A 17,797-nucleotide genomic window follows, 5' to 3' on the forward strand; every position below is an offset into this window, starting at 1 on the left:
GCTAGCGCGGAGGCTTCATCTGCACCGTGTCAGCGCTGCGGATTTACAGATAAATGCCGCGGCTGGAGGGACCGTGTCTATGCCGGCACCTGCCGGCTCCCGGGAGGCAGCCCCCGCTCCCCTCCTGCCCACCCCTGCCCTGCGGCTGCGGGAGCTGCCAGGGCCAGGCCGGTGGTGACCCAGCGACATTGGCCGCGGTGTGCCTAGTGGGATGAGCAGAGTGGAGCTGGTCTGGCACCCGGCAGGGGAGCACCTGGATCGGTGAGGATGGAGGGAGGGGACATGCAGGGCGAGGTGGCGTTGCCCTGCCTGCTGTCCTGGCTCTGCTGTGTCCCCCACGCACCGTCCCACGGAGCCCTGCATCCTCCCTCCGCCCACGGGCACACGGGCGTTGCGCAGGCTGGACCACCAGAGCTCGCGTCTGGGGGCAAAGGCCGGGGAATGTGTGTGTGCGCGTGTGACACTGGCACATGTCCCCGAGGCTGTGTGACAGCGCCAGGCGTGAGCAGCGCCACGTATGAGACAGTAAGCTCCATGGATGCAGTCCGTGTGCACATGTTTGTGTGTGTGTGTGTCTCCCCATGCAGCCACCCCGCTCTGACTGGGCAGCCGGTAACACACGTGTGTGCCAGGCGTGGGGTGCTGGTATGTGCCAAGTGTGGGGTGCTGGTGTGTGCCAGCTGCGGGGTGCCGGTGTGTGCCAGGCTTGGGGTGCTGGTGTGTGCCCGGCGCGGGGTGCGGGTGCGTGCCCGGCGCGGGGTGCCGGCTGAGCCCCCAGCGCGGCGGGCCCGGCGGAGGCTGCCGGGCGAGGCGGGCTGGCAGCAGCCGCTGCCCCGGGCCAGCGCTCCCCGGCTCAGCTCTCACATCTCCGGGCGCCGCGGCCCGCGCAGCCGTGGGAGCGGTAATGAGATGGAGCAGCAGAAGGACGGCGAGATAAGGCTGCCTGCGCTGCCCCAGCAGATTAAACGCTGGGATTAAGCAGGCGGTGCCAGCTCTGCTGCCTTTTTATCTCGCTGCTTCTCCCCTCTTATTCTCCCGCAGTCGATAGAGAACGGTCTCCGAGCTGTCAGCAAAGGAAATTGCTTGTTAACCCTTTGGGGACGGGCGGCGCGGCGCTCCCTGCACGGCGGCTTTCAAAGAGAAGCGGTCCCCAGGGACGGCGCTGCCTGCACCGGGCAGGGCGGCAGCGGGGACTGCGGTGCTGCGCGCTGCCTCCCCGCAGTGCCCCGGCATGCGACGGGGAGCCAGGCAGGGCCGGTGGCACCCGGGGTCTGCTGCCGTCTCTCAGCCAAAGCCACCAGCGCCCAAGCAGCAGCGTGCAGAGGCACTGATGTACCTGCAGGGCAGGGGACGTCCTGCAGCGCTGGGGTCACTGCGGGGTGACACCAGCCAGAGGGCAGAGGCTTCCTGAGCTCCACAAAGGAGCCCCAGGGACCCTGCGTACCCCATTTTCGGGTATCCTTGGTGTTCCCCGCTTTCTTCAGCTTGCAGGATGGATGGGTTGAGTGCTCCATCTCTGCGTGAAACCACAGGACTGGGGATCCTTCCCGGCCTTGGGAACAAGTGGCACAGAGCGGCTGTGTTTGCACAGCACTGTACGTGGCACTGGGTCTCCTCCAGCTGCCAAGAGGAGCCCGCTACTCAAAACCATAATTATTGCTTTGTGTGTGTGTGTGTGCGTGTTTTGTTGGGTTTGCAGCAGCGAGGGTAAGCTGCAGCCCATCCCAGCGCTTATCCCTAGCATGCTGTGCTGCGTGCCCAGAGGCAGCCTGCCCAGCGCGGGGAGGGGGGCCGCGGTGAGGATGGGAAGCCGGTTAGAAAGCGCCGGAGGGTGCACAGAGTGACGGCAGGATTGCTGCTCAGCACAGCCCAAACCCAGGCCAGGGAGCCTGTTAGCAGCTCGGCAAGCTTGCTCAGGCATGTTTGGGGGTGCAACTTTAGTGCATCTTTCCTATGAGGACCCTGAGCACCTCCTGGCTCTGCCCTGCGTTTTTCCCCTTCTCCCTCCCAGGGGAGGCAGGAGGCAGAAAAGTGGAGCAGAAACCTCCTGCAGTCCCAGCATCTGACCCTCATGCTTAGGGAGGGACCAGGGTAGGCAGCACGCTCAGCATCTCAGAGGGGTTTGCTGGCTGCTGACAGGCTGAATTGGGCTTCCCCAGCCCCTGCCCTCCTGCCTCTCTGCACCCCTGCCCTGCACTGCAGCATGCCTCCCGCCCTCCCAGAAGCCCCAGCACTTCATCTTCTGCCATTCCCCTGGTGGTGGCTCCTTCACCTGCCCAGGTGACCCTTGTGGTGGATGCTTTAAAGTGCTTAGTGCAAGCAAACCGTATGAAAGCAGAAGCCAACCGGGAGATCCGAGGGAAGGAGGGTAACCCCAGCCAGGGCAGCGGTCCTAAGCTGGGAGGGATGCTGCTCCATGGCTCCTGTGGGATGGAGAGAGCAGAATGATGTGTCTGCATGGGCCAGGGACCTTGCTGGAGCAGTGTGTGAGCCCTGGGCAGCCAGGGCTGAGGAAGCTGCTGGGGAGCTGGAGCAGATGCTGTGCTGGGAAGCCAGACAGTGCAGGCGAATGGAGCCTGAATTGGGAGAGGAAACCAGGAATGATTGGCGATTGGCACGTGTGGGCTGGCAGGCTGGAGGCTGCGAGGGGATGGGATTGCTGTTTATAAATACATCAACGGAGTAAACACAAGGGAGGGAAGAGAGCTATTTAAGCTAAGGGACAATGCTGGCACGAGAACAAATGGTACAAACTGGCCATGAATAAATTTAGGTTGGAAATGAGGAGACGAGTGACATTCTGGGACGAATTCCCCCCAAGAGCAGTGGGAGGGGAAAGCACAACTTTGAAATGGCACTTGCTTTGCTACCGGAGGCAGCTGTGCACTGCCGTGCCTGCGCAGTGGGGCCAAGAGGTGAGGACCTGAGGTCCCCAGCCCCTCGTCTCTGTGTCACAGCCACCCTGGCTCCATGTTGCACCAGCAGCACGGCCCCCTCTGGCTGCTGGCTTGGTCAGTGCAGGACTCCTGGGGTGATGGCTTGCAAGGAGAGGTCCTTTCCTGGCACATGAATATGGGTGTGCTGTCATAGATGCTGCTCCTGAAAGCAGGATGGTACCAATGTCCCTCCGCTTTACTGATGTCACTGGCAGCATCGGGGCAGATGCGCTGGGACGGTGTCCTTGCTTGTGCACATGGTGCATCCCTCTGCTATGCATTGCATCCCAAACAGGAGCAGAGAGCCCTGGTCGGGATCCTGCCCGCTCCTGGGGGGCACTGGGCTGCACGCTGGCCCCGATGCAGCAGCCAGGCAGTGACCTGCTCACCCTGCCCAGTGCTGGGTCTCGGGTGCCTCCCGCTGCTCTGCCCGGCTGGCAGCGCAGCCCACGGCACAGCTGAGCACTTGATATTCCAGCAACGAGTCTACTTGGCACGAGAGGGGCTCTGCAGGCCCCATGTGCCCACGTCTCCGCTGCTAGCTCAGGCTTGGCCAAGGGGGCTCAGCTGGCACAGGCTGGCCTGTGGCACAAAGAGAGGCACATCTGTGGTGGCAGGAGGGGTCCCAGTCCCTCCAGGGTGTGTCCACAGCATCCCCCAGCCCCCCTGCCACCCTGCTGCTCTCCCTCCTCCTGGGGAAGCAGGTCGAGGCACAGCAGAGAATGCTCCAGAGCTTGGCCCTTCGCAGGACAGGAGAAACAAGAAGCCAAGCCCAGCACTGGTGTGCGCTGCTCAGGGCCAAAGGTGACCTGCTCTGCCTGAACAGAGGCTGGAGAGCCCGGTGCCCCATGGAGATGGGAGCCCTGGCCCCCACAAGTAGGGCTGCACCCTGCAGGAGCCGTCCCTGCAGCTATGCATGGGGCAGGGGGCTGCACCAAAGGGCTACTGGTGTGGGAGATGGTTGTGCTGGATCTAGGGTTGAGCCAAACTGGCACTGTTCCCTAACCCCTCCTGGGAGCGGGGAAAGGAAATGGTGCGACCGTGCGTGAGAGGGGACGTTTGCAGAGGAGAAAACATCCCACTGGCTCAGAAAATTGCTGCAGAATCGGGCTTGAAATGAGCTGAAATTGCTGAATCCAAGCGGATCTCATATCCCGGGCAGTTGCAATGCTGGCGTCAGCGCTGTGGCTTCCCTCCCGGGGCACCCAGGAGGGGCCTGTCCGTGCTGTGCGGGGGGAGCAGGCAGCTGGGGATGCGGTGGGGGGCTGCCACAGGGGGGCTGGGGGCATGGTGAGGGGCTCCAGCAGAGCTGGGCTCCGCGGAGCGTGATGACCACGGTGGGGGGCAGGAGCAGAGCAAGGGGAAGTGTGCATGGGTGTGCCATTGCCCCAGTTCTACCAGTGTCATCCCAGTTTGGCCCCAGCTCCCATGCCCTGTCTCCTGGCCAGGAACATCCCTGTACCTTCAGCTCTCTGCACTCACTCGGGAAGCAGCATTTCCAATTTTGGAGGCTGCTTTCCTTTATACCACAGCCCTGCCCGGGCTTGAAATGAGCTGAAATTGCTGAATCCAAGCAGATCTCATATCCTGGGCAGTTGCAATGCTCTCTGGGCTGGGGTACCTGGAGATCACCCTCAAGGTTACCGCTGGACTGGCATCTCTGGGCAGCACTCCAGTGTCTTCCCATCCCTGTCCCTACCCCCATCATGCCCCAGTGATGACTTCTCAGGGGTGTCTCTGTGCTGGGGTGTTCATTCCTGCGTGGTGTGCCCATGCCCACGGCCTGCCTGCCAGCTGTGTGTCTCAGTGGGGATGTGGAATCAGGGCTGTGTGTTCCAGCAGGGGTGTGGGAGCAGGGCTGGATGTCCCCAAGGGGACATGGGAGTGGGGCTGGGTGCCCCAGGAGTGCAGGAGCAGGACCCGTGGGAGCTGCATGTGCTGTAGCTCGTTTTCCTCCCATGAAAATGTTTGGCTGGAAGCTTAGCACGGCCTCTTGTCTCCTCGGAGCAATCAGGATTTGTCGCTGCTTGCAATGTTTAACGTCGTCTTCCAGAGGCTAAATACCGTGGGGAGCCATGTAAGCCGCGGAAATACCTGCGTCAGCTGGGATCAGCCAGAGGCTGGCACAAAGGACTGGCAGCAGTGGGGATGGGGGACGGGGGGTGCGTGGGGCTGGTCCTTGTGCCCCCAATGCTCGTGGGTGGGCTGGTATGAGCCAGGGTGAGGATGCTGGAGGCCAGCACCTTGCTCCCATGGGGCTCCCTGCAGCAGAGGGGCAGGACAGCGAGCCCCAGGGGAAAGGAAGGGACTTGAGGGGCCCCAGAGCTGTGTGGGGTGGCGAGGAGGATGCCAGGGCCCCCAGAGATATCTGATTGGGATCTGCCTGCTGAGGCGCAAGCAGCTATTTCTGTCAAGGTCAGCGTGTCTCCACGGCAGAGAGCAGGGAAATGAGGAATCATGTTGAGAAATTACCTCCCTAATGGGGTCTCCCCTGCACGTGAGCGTGGCGCGGGGATGCCGTCCTGCGGCAGCTGAGCGGGCAGACTGGCACACAGTGCAGGAATCCTGCCACCCCAGTCCCAAGGCTGCGGTACCCATGGGTGCCCAGCGAGCAGAACAGGGCGCCTGGGGGCCTGTGCCCCAGGTGCCATCCCCAGCTGGACACGTGTACTCCAGTCCTGCAAGGCTCTTTTCTGGGTCAGCTGCGGGGAGGAAATCATGTTCCCAGTGTAGGCAGGCTCTCCTCTCCCCTTCCTCCTCCTCCTCCTCCTCACACGCTCCCTGTTATCTAATTGGGTTTGTCGTGCTGGAAAGGCAAAGCCCTTCAGGACGATGCTGTGCTCTCGCCAGCGCGATTTCACAGCTGGCCTCAGCACCCTGGCAGCCGACAAGTGAGTAACTCAGCTGGGCGCCATGGGCACCCCTGCCCTCCCCGTGCACCCCTGCAACCATGCCTGCCTGCCTGGGGCTGCAGGGGACAGGGAACAAGGCCATCACCACCGCTGGACCTTCTCCTCCAGCCCTGCCCAACACTGGTCACTGTCCCCGAGCTGCCTGTCCCCACATGCCCCAGCCTCTGCATCCCATCCCCATCCCTCACCCCGCTCCAGGGTGATTGCGATGCTGCCCGGAGATGTCTGAACTGACATGAGATGGAAGCGTTCACAGAAATGACATTTCCTCCAGCCTAGGAAGCTCATCCTCCGTTTAAAGAAAACTAATATAAAAGCTGCCCTGGTGTGCAAGGGGCTGATGGTATCAGGCTGGCAGCCTCCGGCTCTCGGAGCCACAATAAATCTCAGCAAGGAGCCGAGCCAGCTCGAGCAGCCCCGCGCAGATGGGGGGGGGGGGGGGGTGGGGGTGGGTTGTGTGTGGGTGTGTGTGTGCTGAGCCGTGTCCCGGGGATGATGCAGGGACACGCAGGCTGGAGAGGACAGGTCAGTGTGAGGTGGGGTGACCCACTGGGCTGGTCCCGAGGGTGCAGAGAGCAGGGAACCCACAGCAGTGCTGCTGCTCGCACCGGCGTAGTGGATGGTGCCAGGACCGGTGACAACTCTGGGGCATGGGGCCGTGTGGGTGACAAGAGCTGCTCCCCAGGCTTGCCTTTGTGTCCCCAGGGAGCCGAGCTCTGTCCCAGGGGAGCACTGCGGCCCCGCTAGCGCGTTTGCTCCTCCGGCAAAGCGAGCAGCAGCCCTGGCACCCCATGGCGGGGTGCGGTGGAGACCGTCCTGCCCCCGGGGCACACGGTGGGACCGGCTGCTCCCCGCTGCTGCCCGGCCAACGCCGCCGTCGGCGGGGCTGGGGTGCTGCCCGCCCCTGCCTGCGCTGGGCCGCGGCGGGACCCGGGGGTGGGATTACGAGGGGAGCCGGGGAGGGGCGGCTGGGGGCTGGGCGGGGGGGGCCCAATCCTGCCTTGCTCGGCTCTGCCCAAGCCGGGCTGGGCTGGACGAACAGGTGCTGGGGAGGGTGGGTGCCCCGCGGTGGCCGGCGTTCCGCACCCAAACGTGGGGCCCTGCTGCCCCCTGCCGGAGCTCGGCCCCTCCGGGCCGCCCACCCTGCTGCCGGGGTACCGGGGGGCCCGGCCCCGGCCAGAGCTGGTCCCTTTAGGCTGGGCTTTTCCCTGCTGCGGGGCAGGGAGCGCAGCGGAGGTGGGGCGGGAGGGAAGTGCCCTGCCGCCCCCTGAGCACGGGAGATGCTGCTGCCCGCCACCTCTGCTCACCTCCCCGGGCGCCCGTTCCATTCCCCGAGGCCGAGCCCCGTTCCTGACCTGCCTGGCATCCTCCTGCGCCTGTCACCGGGCTGCCAACTCGGATCCTGGCCGGGTCCCCGGGATGGATGGCTACGGAGCCATGCCTTGCTCAGGCAGCAGGGCAGGCAGCACGGATGGTGCTGGGAGTCACTGCTGAGGAGAGCGGGAGCTCCCCACTTTCCAGTCCCCTCTGTCATGGCCCTCCACATGCCCCAGCTGCCGTGGAGCAGCAAGGATGCTGCCCTTCACGGGGGGCACGACAGCCCTGGCTCGTCCCGAGGCTGTGGGACCCCCTGAGGCCAGCCAGCACCAGGCGGGTGCCTGGGAGCGACGGCAGCAGGAGATGAGAGGCTGCCAGGGAGCGCGGTGCTGAGCTTTGAAGGCACCCTGACAGGTTGTCGGGGCCCCGCCAGCCGTGCTGACAGCCTGGTGCAGAGACACCCCCCGCCGCCGCTGCTGCGCTCTGATCACAGCCTCACCCGTCACTTCAAAGCACCCGCCGGGCTCAGGTGGGCTCCCACGCAGCCTCCTGCCCCACGGCTCCACTCCTCCTCCCCTACGGCCCCACTTCTCCTGCCCCACGGGGCCCAGATCCACTGGAGTCCCCAGCTCCAGGGTGGGGGATACCAGGGTGCAGCATTGGGGACCAAGGCACACATGTCCCGAGCAGCGCTGGCAGGAGGCGATGGCACCCCCAGGCCTGGCACTGCCCTGCCTCTGTGGGGCCTCTAGCCCCAGAGCAGCTGCAGCTGGGGACCCTGGGGGTCCAGGCGGGGACCTAGGGGAGACTGCAATGCCAGGGCAGGGGATGAGCTGCGGTCCAGCATCCTCGGGGCATGGGGCTCACGCAGGGTGGCTGGGACAGAGCATCACCATCTGGACACTGGTGCCCACCATGCTGGGGCACTGCAGGCTGCAAGTTCACCCAGGCTGGGGTAATGCAACAACCCCCCCTCCCACCCATGTCCCAGACTGGCTCGGGGAGGAATTTTCCATTCCCGAATGGAGGTTGGGGGAAGGCGTGTGTTTGCAGCAGCCCCCTCCTCTCCCTCCCCTTGCCCGTCACCGGAGCAGCTCAGGAAGGCGCCTGCTACGTTCGTTCGCCTCCAGGAAGGCGTAAAGCAAAAGCCTCCCAGGAGGCAGAGCTCCCTTGAGAGGATCGGGAACCCTGGTCAGCCTCAGGAGCAGCCTGCACCCCACTTTCCAGAGGAGCCGCCCTTCCTGCAGCCATGCCGCTGCCCCTTGCCTGCTGCAGGGACAGGGAAGCCCTGGCAGCGGCTCGGGACGGCGGTGCTGCCCAGCTCGCCGTTGGCATCCTGCGAGCCACCAGGATTCCTGGGCTGCACTACATGTGCACCCGGCCACAGTCCCGGCTGCGCCGCCTGCTCTGGAGCCTGGCCTTCCTGGCCTCCGCCGGGCTGCTGGCCACCGGTGCCACCGATCGCCTCCACCATCTGCTCTCGCACCCCGTGCACACTCGGGCACGCCTTGCCTGGGCTCCTCAGCTCCGCTTTCCGGCTGTCACCCTCTGCAACCCTAACCGGGCACGCTTCCTGCGCCTCACCAAGCCTGACCTCTACTCGGTGGGGCAGTGGCTGGGGCTGGCCTGGGAGAACCACTCGCTGGTGCCCGAGATGCTGGCCGTGCTGGAGGAGGACCAGCGTGCGTGGCTGACACGTCTCGCCAACTACTCGCGCTTCTTGCCACCCCGCCGCTCCGAGCGCACCATGCAGAGCTTCTTCCATCGCCTGGGTCACCAGATCGAGGACATGCTGATGGAGTGCCGCTTTCGGGGAGAGCGCTGCGGCCCCCAGCACTTTGCCCCCGTGAGTCCCCATCTGGCTGGGGCAGGATGGATGGGCTGCTCCATGGGTGCTGGAAGTGATGCTTCACACACACCCCCCAGCAAGGGTGGAGGGGTGGCAGCATGAGGGGGGAGGCCCCTTCCAAGGGCCATGCCAGACTGTTCCCTGCTTCCAGCACCTCCATGGGATTGGAAGGAGGTCTCTGGACCTCATCCTGCTTGCAGAATTCCCTTCCAGATCCATGCCTGCTCCTTCACCCTCCTCTCCTTTCTCCTCCCCAGGTCTACACACGCTACGGTAAGTGCTACACCTTCAATGGGGACCGGAGGAACCCACGAGTGACCCGCCAGGGTGGCATGGGCAATGGGCTGGAGATCATGCTGGACATCCAGCAGGAAGAGTACCTGCCCATCTGGAGAGAGACCAGTGAGTGGGGCTGTGGTGGGGGCACGGGTAAGGGTTGCTGGGAGGGAGGGCTGCTGGGCAAGTAGGGCACCCTGGGGGGGGCTATGGGTCAAGCGGGGCACCAGGGGGGTGCTGGGCTCCAGGGTGCAGGTGCTGGGTGAATGCAGGTCCTGCCCTTCTCCCGCAGACGAGACGTCATTTGAAGCTGGCATCCGGGTCCAGATCCACAGCCAGGATGAGCCACCCTACATCCATCAGCTGGGCTTTGGTGTCTCGCCCGGCTTCCAGACCTTCGTGTCCTGCCAGGAGCAGCGGGTAAGGCAGGATGCCCTGCAGCCCCCCAGGGAGGTGCCTGTGGGCACCCAGCCTGACACGGCCCTGCAGCCATGCCCCTCTTGCCCCGGCAGCTCACCTACCTACCACAGCCATGGGGGAACTGCCGGGCCAACGTGCAGGGGGAGCAGACACTGCCCGGCTACGACACCTACAGCATCGCTGCCTGCCGCCTGCAGTGTGAGAAAGAGGCCGTGGTGAGGAGCTGCCACTGCCGCATGGTCCATATGCCAGGTGAGGGGGACACATGAAGGTATGGGGGCACCCTGCTGCCCCGACAGTACTGCCTGGGGCTGCACCAGCCCCCTCCAGCCTGCACCCAGGGATCACACCCACCTCATCCCTCTGCACCCAAGGGTACCACCCTGCTCCCTCCCTCTGCACCTAAGGGTGTCCCTTGCCCCATCCCTCTGCACCCAAGGACCACCCCATCCTCTCCGCACTCTGGGTTAGCCCCTGTCCTACCCTCCTTACACCTCAGGTCAGCCCCTTCCCTGTCTGCCTTGTACGCAGGGGCCATCCTTGCCCCAGCTAACCTGCAGCCGAGTCACCCGTCCCCATCCCCTCTGCACCCAAGGGTCACCCCTGCCCACTGCTTTTAGGGGAGTGAGTCGAGGGTGTGGGGCAGAAGCAGGCCAAGCTCCTGTCCCCCATGACCAGCTGCTTCTCCACAGGCAATGAGTCCATCTGCTCCCCCAACGTGTACATCGAGTGTGCTGACCACACGCTGGGTAGGTTCAGCAGCGGGTGGGCGGCTGGGGGGCCAGCCGGGTGCTAGGGAGGGGGCCGGGGCGGGGTGCAGCCATGCCAATGGGTGCATGCCCCCAGACGCAGCGGTGGAGGACAGCCAGGAGCGCTGCAGCTGCCCCACGCCGTGCAACCTGACGCGCTATGGCAAGGAGATCTCCATGGTGCGCATCCCCAACAAGGGCTCGGCGCGCTACCTCGCCCGCAAGTACAACAAGAATGAGACCTACATCCGGTGAGTTGTTGGTGCTGGGGTGTGCCAGGGGCATGGGCAGGGGACTGGGGACCTGGGGAACCCCCATTACACTCCTGGCAATGTGTGGGGAGTGGGTCCTGGTATGCACAGTCCCTGCAGCTTCCTCTGCCCAGGGGTGGCTGCCACTAGAGCATCTCTCCGACCCATCCATGTCCTCCCAGCCCTGCTGCCGGCATCTCCCCACCCCATGGTCCCTCCTCGCCTGGGACGTGCCCCATCCATGTCCCCACCGCACCAGCCTGAATAACTCAAGAGGGCCGTGGGAGCCTGGGAGCTGGAGGGCTGGGGGACAGGGGAGGTTTAGTGGGAGTAGTGGTGGGAGGGTCAGTGACCAGCCTTCCTTGCTGAGCACTATGGTGTCCCCACAGGGAGAACTTTCTGGTGCTGGACATCTTCTTCGAGGCGCTCAACTATGAGGCCATTGAGCAGAAGAAAGCATACGACCTTGCTGGGCTACTTGGTGACTCCCCCCACCTTCCTGTTGGACACTGAGGCGCGGAGCTTGGGTCCCAGCCCTGGGAGGACATGGGGCCAGTTGGGGAGGGACACACATGGCAGGAGCTGGCTGCAGACTGGCTGAAGGGTGGCATGCTGTTGGCCATCACCTGTCCCACATGTCCCCTGCTCCCTCTGTCCTGCCTGCTCCTGGCCCCGTGACTGCGTTGTCCCCCTCTGTCCAGCAGCCCTGGCACTGCCTGCAGCCCCGCTGGCCCACCCCAGACTCCCAGCAGGCTGCACAGCATCTCCCGGTGACCATCTTTCCCTCCTCCTCCCCAGGAGACATCGGGGGGCAGATGGGCCTGTTCATCGGTGCCAGCATCCTCACCATCCTGGAGATCCTGGACTATGTCTACGAGGTGTGCTGAGCCTTCGGGGCTATGTCTTGGTGGTGGGAGAGGGCGAGATGCAGAGCAGGGGCAGGGATCCCCGGGAGGGGGTGCTGTGTATGAACACTCCAGAGGGCTAATACAGCCCCCAAATCGAGGAATGCCCAGCAGCAGGCAGTGGGAGGAGGATGGGCCCCCCCAGCATCCCTTGGTGACTCGAGGATGGGGAGGGTGGCAGGCAGAGGTGCTGTCCCCACTGTCAGCCCTGTGCTCCCCAGGCAGGCAGGGGAGCAGGTGGCAGGTCCATGCAGACCAAGGTGCCCACACATGTGGGTCCAGGGCTGACTCCCCCATCTGCACCCAGGTGATCCGGGACAGGGTGAGCCGGGTCCTGCGCCGCTCCAAGCCACCCCTGAAGAAGCCTTCAGGCAGCATCGCCACACTGGGACTGGAGGAGCTCAAGGACCAGGTACCCCCGGGAGGGTGGGCTGCCCAGGGGTCTATGAGGGCAGGGCCTGGGCAGCATCTGCCCCCACCCCAGGGGGAAGGGATGTCATCCCAAGAGTGATGGACAGCACAAGGGGCAGCAGGGCTCCCTCAGGCTGGGTGGCAGGGAGCTGGATGCCCCCAGGGGGGCTCCTGGGGATGGGCTGTGCTGGGCAGGGGGGCAGGAGGGGCAGGGTGCACGGGGTGTGTGCCCACCCCACTGACTGCCATCCCCACAGAGCCCCTGTGAGACGCTGGGCCGGCACGTGGAGGGTGCCTACAACGCGGGCATCCTGCCCAACCACCACCACCGCCACCACTACCCTCACCAGGGCGTCTTCGAGGACTTCGCCTGCTAGGCCAGCTTGGGACTGGGGGGGGGCAGCCCCCTGCCACCCCCCTTCCCAACGTCTGCGTGGAGAAGGACCACAGCACCGGGTGCGGTGGGCGCAGGCCCCCACCTCCCCCACCCCACTGCCAGGACCGGCCATGCCGTTCGCCCCTGGTGATGCCACTGGGGTTTCCTCGGCACTGGCACCGGAGTGGACCCCAGCCCTTTTGCCCGTCCCCTCCGCTTGCCCCCTGGCACGCGGGATCAGCCCCGTTTCAAGCACACATCCCCCAGGTGTGGAGGGGGACGGGCGTGCCAGGGGGGTTTGGGGGAGCAGCGGGGTGCAGGGCAGAGGGGCCCTGGTGATGCAGAGCATGCAGGAGGTAAACTGAGGTTCCTGTGAGCCCCTCCGAGCCCTTCCCTGCTGATGCCTCTTGGGTGGGGATCTCTGCCCTGCACGGTCCCTCCCCCCAGGAGAAAGATGTGCCTGGAACAGCTTCTCCCCCTGCCCAGGGACCACCACCCCCCCACCTTCCTGCTGAAGGGCAGGGCAGCGCTGCAGGGCACCCTTCTGAGCAGCACGGCCCCCCCGGCCAGCCCAGGGACATCCCACCTGCAGCCACACCTGCATGGCACCACCCTGACCCCTGGCACCACCACCACTGTGACACCACCCCAAACATCTGCCCACCCTTCCCCAACCTCCTGCAGCCTGCCAGGACTGCAGCCCCCCCCCCCCCCCCCCCCCCCAGTCACTGTTCCCAGCCAGACCCCTGCACTGTGACCCCCCTCCACTCCATTGTCGGCCCCAGATAGTCCCCGGTCATTGCGGCACTGCAAACCTACTGCCTTCTCCCTCTCCTGTCTCCAGTCCACCGTGCCCCCCCCCCCCAGCCCTCCCCATCCTCTCCTTGCCCAGGTATTGCCCAAAGCAGCTCCCCCCTTGGTGCAGCTGCCCGGCACAGCCCAGGCGGTGCAGGGGGTCCTGCCCTCGCTCCCCTGCCTGTCGCTGCTCTTTTGCACCGTGCACGTACCCCTTGCCATGCTCCCACCCCTCGGGTGCTGAGCACCTGCTGTGCCTCCCCCAGACTGTACATGGTTAAGAGGGTGCCCTGTGCCCAGCACCGCCCAGACAGCCACGGTCCGACCTGCCGGCCTGAGCTTCGGCCAGGACCAGCACCCACAGCCCTCCTGCCTGCCCCGAGATGGCAGGACCCACGGCAGGACCCACAGCACTCCCCCTGTCCTGTCAGGCATTGCCTCCTCCTCCTCCATTGTAGCAGACACCAGCGCAGGGCACACCGCCCCAAAATATCTCAGGAGGGGGGGCGGGCTGGCAAAGCCCCCCTCAACACACACACACACGGCAGAGAGGGGCACCCCAGGGCAGGAATTTGGGACCTCTGGGGGAGGCTGTGGTTGAGCCAGGTGGCACCTGGCCCTGCCGGTTTGGTCCCCATCCCCAGTACCCACAGACGGAACACGGCCATGCCGCTCCGTGGCCAAAGCCATAGGTGCAGGAGGAACCATCATCCTCGCAGCCCCCGAGGCCCCACACGTGGGAGATGCAGGGCAGGGACCAGAGCACCAGCCAATGGCCCCCCAAAATATGCACCATGTGGAAGCATGTTCCCCACCCGTGCAAGCACCTGGCTGAGTGGTGTCCTGTGTCCCACTGCATGGGGGGGACACACAGCAAGCCTCCTGGCAGAGCAGGCACAGCAGTGCTCCCCAACGAGTCCCTCCAGGGCACCCTGCGCCAGCTGCCCATGGGGTTCCCCCACGGGGTTCCCCCACACCCACCTGCAAGCAGGAGTGTCCCCAGAAGTGCCACACGTGCACCCAGGGCCGCACCACGGCCATGGCAGCCGGCCCTGCACCAAGGTCTCCTGCGGCGGGCAGGGGGGGTGCAGGATATGGCTCCCTCCCTGCCAGTGGGAGCAGCGAGCCCTGAGCGGGGTGGGCATGGGCACCATGGTGGGAGGGCCAGCACGAAAGCCCTCGTGCTGGTGAACGTGAGAGATGTGTGTCACTTTTATAAATGTACAAATGCTCCCTAATAAAGAGGCACAAGTAGGTCTGGAGCCACCTGCGAGGGCTGGGGGCAGCAGGCAGGGCTGGGGGGCGCGGAGGGGTTGGGCAGCTCCCCGGCGGGAGGTGGCGGTGGGACCCAGGAAGCACTTTACAGCCCTGCATCCTTGTGCTGGGCACTGTGAGAGCCAGCATGCTGGGTCGCCCAAAGGCGAGCATCTCTGCATTGCTGCCCGCAGAAAACCCTGCCCGCTGCCCCGCTCTTTGAGCCCTGGCTTGTGGCAGAGGTGCAGCGGTTGCCTGCTGGGCACCAGCAGCAGAAACTGCCAGAGCCATACACCGGCCCTCAAATCGCCACCTCGGGCAGGGTGGGCACCCCACCAGCACTCCACCAGGCTCTACCAGCCCTGGGGAAGGTGGTGTGGGGAGGATGGGCTCCTGAGCGCCCCCCCCCGCGGCTGCTGTAGGGGGAGGGGAAGATGGGGAGGCAGGAACATGGGCTGCAGGTGCCTTTGGGGGTGCTCATGGACACCCTGTGCCGGAGCAGCACCCTGCACCCCTGCCAACACCCAGGACCCCATGCAAGACCCGCTTGCGCATGGAGTGTGCCCCCGTGGTACCAGCAGCCGCTCCGCTCCCATGCTGGTTACCAGTGCCGGGCACAGCCCCTATCACCTAGAGGCTGGTGCTTGTGCCAGCGCTGCCCTCGCACAGGATCGCCAGCACGGTGCCAGCAGCTGCCTGCTCCTCCGGCACCCGCTGCAGGCCACGGGCCCCATCCCCCCGTCCAGGGGCACAGCGCAGGTGAGACACCAGGGGAACCATCAGCTGTGCTGCAGGGGGACCTCCAGCAGGACCCCTATGAGTGCTGTGGGCGAGGGGTGCGGGGTGAAACCGAAACAGGGGAGGCAGAGGTTGGGTGGGGGCAAAGGAGGCTTTTCCCAGCAGAGGTGCTCCTCCACCTCCTGCTTTCTGCAGACCTTTCTCCACCCACCAGCTACCCTGCAGCACAGAAGGGACAGTGCAGGAGACAGGGTCTGGCCTTACGGTGGAGGCTGCCAGCACTGGGCACCACAGGTTTCCCTCTAAACCAGCAAGATGCCCAAGTTAACTGGGTGCAGCTGAGACACAGGACCCCATCCCACAGCTCACACCACACCCTGCTCGGGAAGCACGGGGGGGTGAGTCCTAAAGGGAAAAACAGGGAAATAGCTACATCCTCATCTTTTCATCGTCTGGTAAGAAGATTGGGTCCCTTTGGGTTATTTTGGGACCAGGCTGTCCCTGCCACTGGGTCCTGACCCATCTGCCCCTCCAGGACGTCCCACCATGGAGCCACCTTCATCCACACTAAGGCTGTGACTGGGAGCTCATGCTGCCTCCTGCTCCGCAGTGAAGACATGTCGGAGGAGCTGAGTGAGGAGGAGAGCAGGATCGTGTGGTGAGCCCAGCACGTGGCGCTGGAGGTGCTGCAGGACATGCTGAGCAAGGCCCGGGTTCTGATACAAAACCTGAAGGTCGTGGTGGTGCTGGCTGGTGAGGGCAGGGAGGGCGGGGGCTGGGTGCAGTGTTACGCCATGCTCACCGAGATGTTGCTCCGGCGCCTCGCCTCCCAGCTCCGGCAAGCGGCTTACCGGAAAAAACCCTGCAAAGCCAGATCCTACGCCCACAAGAAAATAAAGGTGATTTTGGAGTAGCAGTGAGAGAAGCATGGCCAAGCAAAGGCTGAGCCACGTGCACAGCCCATTCCAGCTCCCCAAGGCTGCTGGCAAAGTGGCCTCAGGAGAGGTCCTAGGACCACTGTGGTGCTGAACTGGCGAAGACTTGACTTAAAGTTATTTTTATATGTTGCTCTCAGTGCCTCTGTTCTTTAATTAGGCAACTTCCCAGTGGCACCTAGACATGACACCTCCTGCAGGGTCTCCTGCTGTCTCCAAACAGGTCAGGCAGGTGAAGTGACCCCAGCATTCCCCCCTGCCTCTGCTGTGCCTGGTGTCCCAGTGCAGATGGCGCTGGGCTGAGGAGGACCAGCGGGATGATCCAGCTTTAGCAGCCCAGGGCCAGCCCCAAACCCCTGCACTGTGGCCCCTGGGTGCCCCCTCCCACACTGCACCTGTCCAAGGGCCACTGGGTGTTTGGTCCTCCCCAGGAATGGGGCCTCTGCCACCTGGGGCTTGCCGGTCTGCAAAGCGACAGCAGCTCAGCCCAGCGCTGCTTGAATCACCTGTAATGAGCCACATGAAAAGGCTGGGGCACAATTAGAAGGGGATCCACTAGAGTGAATGAGGCCCTTAGTTTTAACAAGCACAGCCCTCTGGACAAACGCCAGACACCTGACCACGGCAGGACGGGCTGCAGTGGCGACAGCTCCTGTTACAGTGGAGGTGACAACACCAGCAGACTCAGCTCCTGTGGGATGCGGTGCTGGCCCCGGGGAGGGGGCACCAGGATGGAGCAGCTGGCAAGGATCCCTTCTGCCCATGGGACGGGTATCTCCTGGGGTGCTTCTCAACATGCCACGCACCACAATTACAGCTTTTCCCAGGGAAAAAGTGTGTTTCAAAGAAAACAAACCACCCAGCTTGGGAGCAGAGGGGCTGAAAGTGAGCCCCAGAGTGCAACGTGGCCTCGCTGCCGTCACCTCCTCCCCAAGCACCTCCTGCCCAGAGATGCTGGTGATGACAGGCAGCGCTGGAGAAAGGAGTCACCCTCAGCATCTCCTGATGATCTGAGCGTGCTAAGCTCGCTGCTTTGCTCCTGGCCTTTTCCCCACGACCCCCCTTGCTGGGAAAACAGACTGTTGGGGCCCGTCAGTGGGGCCAGGCAGGGGACACACAGCCCTCGCTTTCCAGTGCTTGGCCCCTGACAGCAGGCAAGCAGGCTGGAAAAAACAAAGAGGCAATTAAAATCGAAATCCAACTGAGCTGCCTGCCTCTCCCCCCATCCCCAGAGCTTCGGGCTCCTGCAATCTGCTAGTGCCAGGGCTCTATGTCCCCAGACAGGACGTCCCCTGGGCATAGCTGGGTGCACTGACACCCCGGTGCAGGGAAACCCCCCACAGGCAGGCACACACCGCAGCAGCCGCCCTGCACGTACAGACACTTGCTGTTTCATTTTTCATTGAAAGGCTCTGATTTTCCCCAGAAAAGCCCCTGGCCAAAGCCCCCCACACCCTCCAGAGGGGCATGTTGGGCTGTGACTTGGGGCACTGGGTGCAGGCAAAGCCCAGCTACTCCCTGCCAGCTCCTCCTTAAGCAGAGCAGCTTCTCCTGCCTTCGCTTGCGGCCGGGAGGAAACGTTTGCTGGGGTTGGGTCCTGCTCTGTGGCTGGCAGAGCGGGACAGGCAGCGAGGCACTGCTGGCCCCGTCCCAACGAAAGCACAGGGACAAAA

At 64.4% G+C, this 17,797-nt stretch overlaps 2 protein-coding genes across 4 annotated transcripts in view; both read left to right on the plus strand.

Annotated features, from left to right (window-relative positions):
• The window catches only part of ASIC4 (acid sensing ion channel subunit family member 4), a 62,854-nt gene extending 50,451 nt beyond the window's left edge, over nt 1–12,403 (plus strand). For 2 of the 3 annotated variants that reach the window (XM_086465323.1, XM_086465324.1), the window contains exons 2-10: nt 9,272–9,416; nt 9,583–9,710; nt 9,803–9,962; nt 10,403–10,459; nt 10,557–10,710; nt 11,100–11,191; nt 11,509–11,588; nt 11,923–12,027; nt 12,284–12,403. In XM_086465323.1, coding sequence (XP_086321449.1) covers nt 9,272–9,416; nt 9,583–9,710; nt 9,803–9,962; nt 10,403–10,459; nt 10,557–10,710; nt 11,100–11,191; nt 11,509–11,588; nt 11,923–12,027; nt 12,284–12,403 — 1,041 coding nt within the window. The remainder of the gene's footprint in view (nt 1–9,271; nt 9,417–9,582; nt 9,711–9,802; nt 9,963–10,402; nt 10,460–10,556; nt 10,711–11,099; nt 11,192–11,508; nt 11,589–11,922; nt 12,028–12,283) is intronic. The other variant, XM_086465325.1, reaches the window with a different exon arrangement.
• On the plus strand, nt 8,415–9,116 carry LOC147415456 (acid-sensing ion channel 1C-like). The gene has a single exon (XM_086465366.1). It carries the CDS (start codon nt 8,415–8,417, stop codon nt 9,114–9,116), a length of 702 nt encoding a protein of 233 aa, XP_086321492.1.
• Nucleotides 12,404–17,797: the final 5,394 nt, after the last annotated feature.

Source organism: Leptosomus discolor, chromosome 5 (assembly GCF_034619465.1).
Source record: "Leptosomus discolor isolate bLepDis1 chromosome 5, bLepDis1.hap2, whole genome shotgun sequence".
Lineage (NCBI taxonomy): Eukaryota > Metazoa > Chordata > Aves > Leptosomiformes > Leptosomidae > Leptosomus > Leptosomus discolor.

Bases quoted from the DNA above. Each gene is read 5' to 3' on its own strand.
- LOC147415456 (XM_086465366.1), top strand. From the start codon at position 8,415: ATGCCGCTGCCCCTTGCCTGCTGCAGGGACAGGGAAGCCCTGGCAGCG.